The 2,314-nt window shown below is 22.8% G+C and overlaps 1 protein-coding gene across 1 annotated transcript; it reads right to left on the bottom strand.

Moving 5' to 3' along the window:
• Positions 1-425: 425 nt before the first annotated feature.
• Positions 426-641, bottom strand: LOAG_14761 (hypothetical protein; the record flags this gene model as incomplete). The annotated part of the gene is made up of 1 exon (XM_003150254.1): positions 426-641. One exon carries the CDS (start codon positions 639-641, stop codon positions 426-428), a length of 216 nt encoding a protein of 71 aa, XP_003150302.1.
• Positions 642-2,314: the final 1,673 nt, after the last annotated feature.

Genomic DNA, 2,314 nt, shown 5'->3' on the forward strand with positions numbered 1-2,314 from the left:
ATACTGAAATTTAATTGCTATCCATTTTTTCTGAATCAATAATCATTAATAAATGATCTATTAATTATTACGAATCAATGATATAAATTATTAGAAATTAGTACCAACATTTATCAAATGTTGATAAAATCATTTATCAGATATTAAGTGTTAATGATAAATTTTCTTACTATTCAATTTCTATATTATCCATTTAAAAGTATTTCATTAATTAATTATTATTTGCTCCTTTATTTTTTGAACATTTTTATGTCAATAATTAAATTTTTTTTTTTTTTGAAATTCCAGAATTACTGAAATTAGAATAGTGCTAATGTTGAGTAAATTCATTAATAGAAATTTTTGAAAATGATAATTCGAAAATTACTTGGAAAAACCATTTCATATTCTTGAAGATATCCAAAAACATAAATTACCTTATAGATTCAAGCGTATACATACACGTACGTGCGTATCTGTATATGCGTATGTGTATACCGGTGCATGTTGTGCATGTGTGTGTGCATGCGTGTGTATGCGTATGTATGTGTGTGCATATGTGGTCGCGCATATGTGCACGTGTATGTATGTGTATTATGCATGTGTATGCGTGTATATGCACATGTATGTATGTGCATGTCCGTGTATGTGTATGTGTACATATGTATGTGTATGATTATAAAAAACTTTGTTGTCCCTTATTATCCGCTTCTTATCAGTATTTTATCAACAATAATTTTGTATGTTTATCAGTTCAATCTCTATCATTTCTATTGCACATATAAATTTGTTAATTAATAAATTATCATAGGTAACATTATTAAGCATTGTAATCGCCTCATTATTTCACTAATTAAAAGGTATAAATTATTGAATTAGTTGAAAATTAAAATTTATAATATTTCATTAAATTTATAATATTTTTTATTACATCTTCTTGCATTATTTTAATTCTTTATTCTATTTATTGCATAAATTTGTAGAAATTTACGACATTTCAAATAACTACATTATGTTTTCCATTTCTATTTCTATTATTTTTATTCTAATTCAATTAGTAATTTGAATTCGAAAATTTTATATACGATAAATTAATAATTTTTAGGCACATTGTGCTTGCTTGTTTATTTTCGTTTCAAAATATGTTAATTATGATTGCCTGAAATTTAAGTAATTCAAATAAATTTAAATAATTCAAATTCAAATAATTATTTGTTGTTTATCGTAAAGATTACATTTTTCATATTTACATTATACAATTCATTTTTATTTTATATATAATTTGAAATATTTTTTTTTTTTGCATTTTATCACTTACCATTGTAATTTCTATCATTTTATATCATTTTAACCATTGTCTTCATTGAATTCTTTAATCATTCTTCCTCCAATCAAATATTTTCATTCTAAATAAGATTTAATTATTAGTTAATTAATTCAAATTTTCCTTAAAGATAATATTTTCATCGCAATTTTTTTGATTTTTTTTTTCCCACCTCTCTTTACATCATTGTATCATTTTATAGTTTATTTCTTTTTTCTCCCATAACATTTAAATTAATTGAAACTATTAACTACCTTAATTCTATCGTTAATAATACCAATATAATTCTTGCAGTTTGTTTCACAATATAAATCATCGTAGTAATAATATGGTTAATAACAATAATAATAATAATGATAATAATAATATTAATAATAATGATAATAATAGTAATAACATTAATAATAATGACGAAACAATAAAATGGATAAATTGGTTGGAGTTGAATTTTTATACAACAATTATTGATGATTAAATCATCAATAAATCGAATATGCATATAGTTTATGCTAATGACAAGGATTATTGTTGTTAGTGAATTACTGTTGTTAGTGACAGTATTTTAATAAATACCAAGAAAGGATATATTACATAAAGTAATAATCACAGCTATGTAAATGAAATGGATACGGTATACCAGCTGAAGTAGCAATTGGAGTTATATAAATCAAAGGAAAACGTATGCCAATTTTAAAATAGCAATTGGTCAAGACAAGGTTTGCAGAAAATTTTTGTGCATTACTTGATTGGGTGGATGATTTATGGAACGAATTAACAGGTAGAATTAGTAGTAGAAGAAATGTTAATTTTATAAATTCTGTGAATGGATGTTAATTTAAAAGGAAAAATCTTTTGGTGGAAAAAAAAGTCACTTTTACTAGCAATATTTAAAGTATTGAAAGGATGGAAAATAAATTCGTTACTTTGCGTAAATTTTGAATGATAATTTTCTTTTCCTTCTTTGTCTTATTATTATTATCATTATTATTATTGTTATTATTATCATTATCA

This window comes from Loa loa (assembly GCF_000183805.2).
Source record: "Loa loa unplaced genomic scaffold supercont3.739, whole genome shotgun sequence".
Classification (NCBI taxonomy): Eukaryota; Metazoa; Nematoda; class Chromadorea; order Rhabditida; family Onchocercidae; genus Loa; species Loa loa.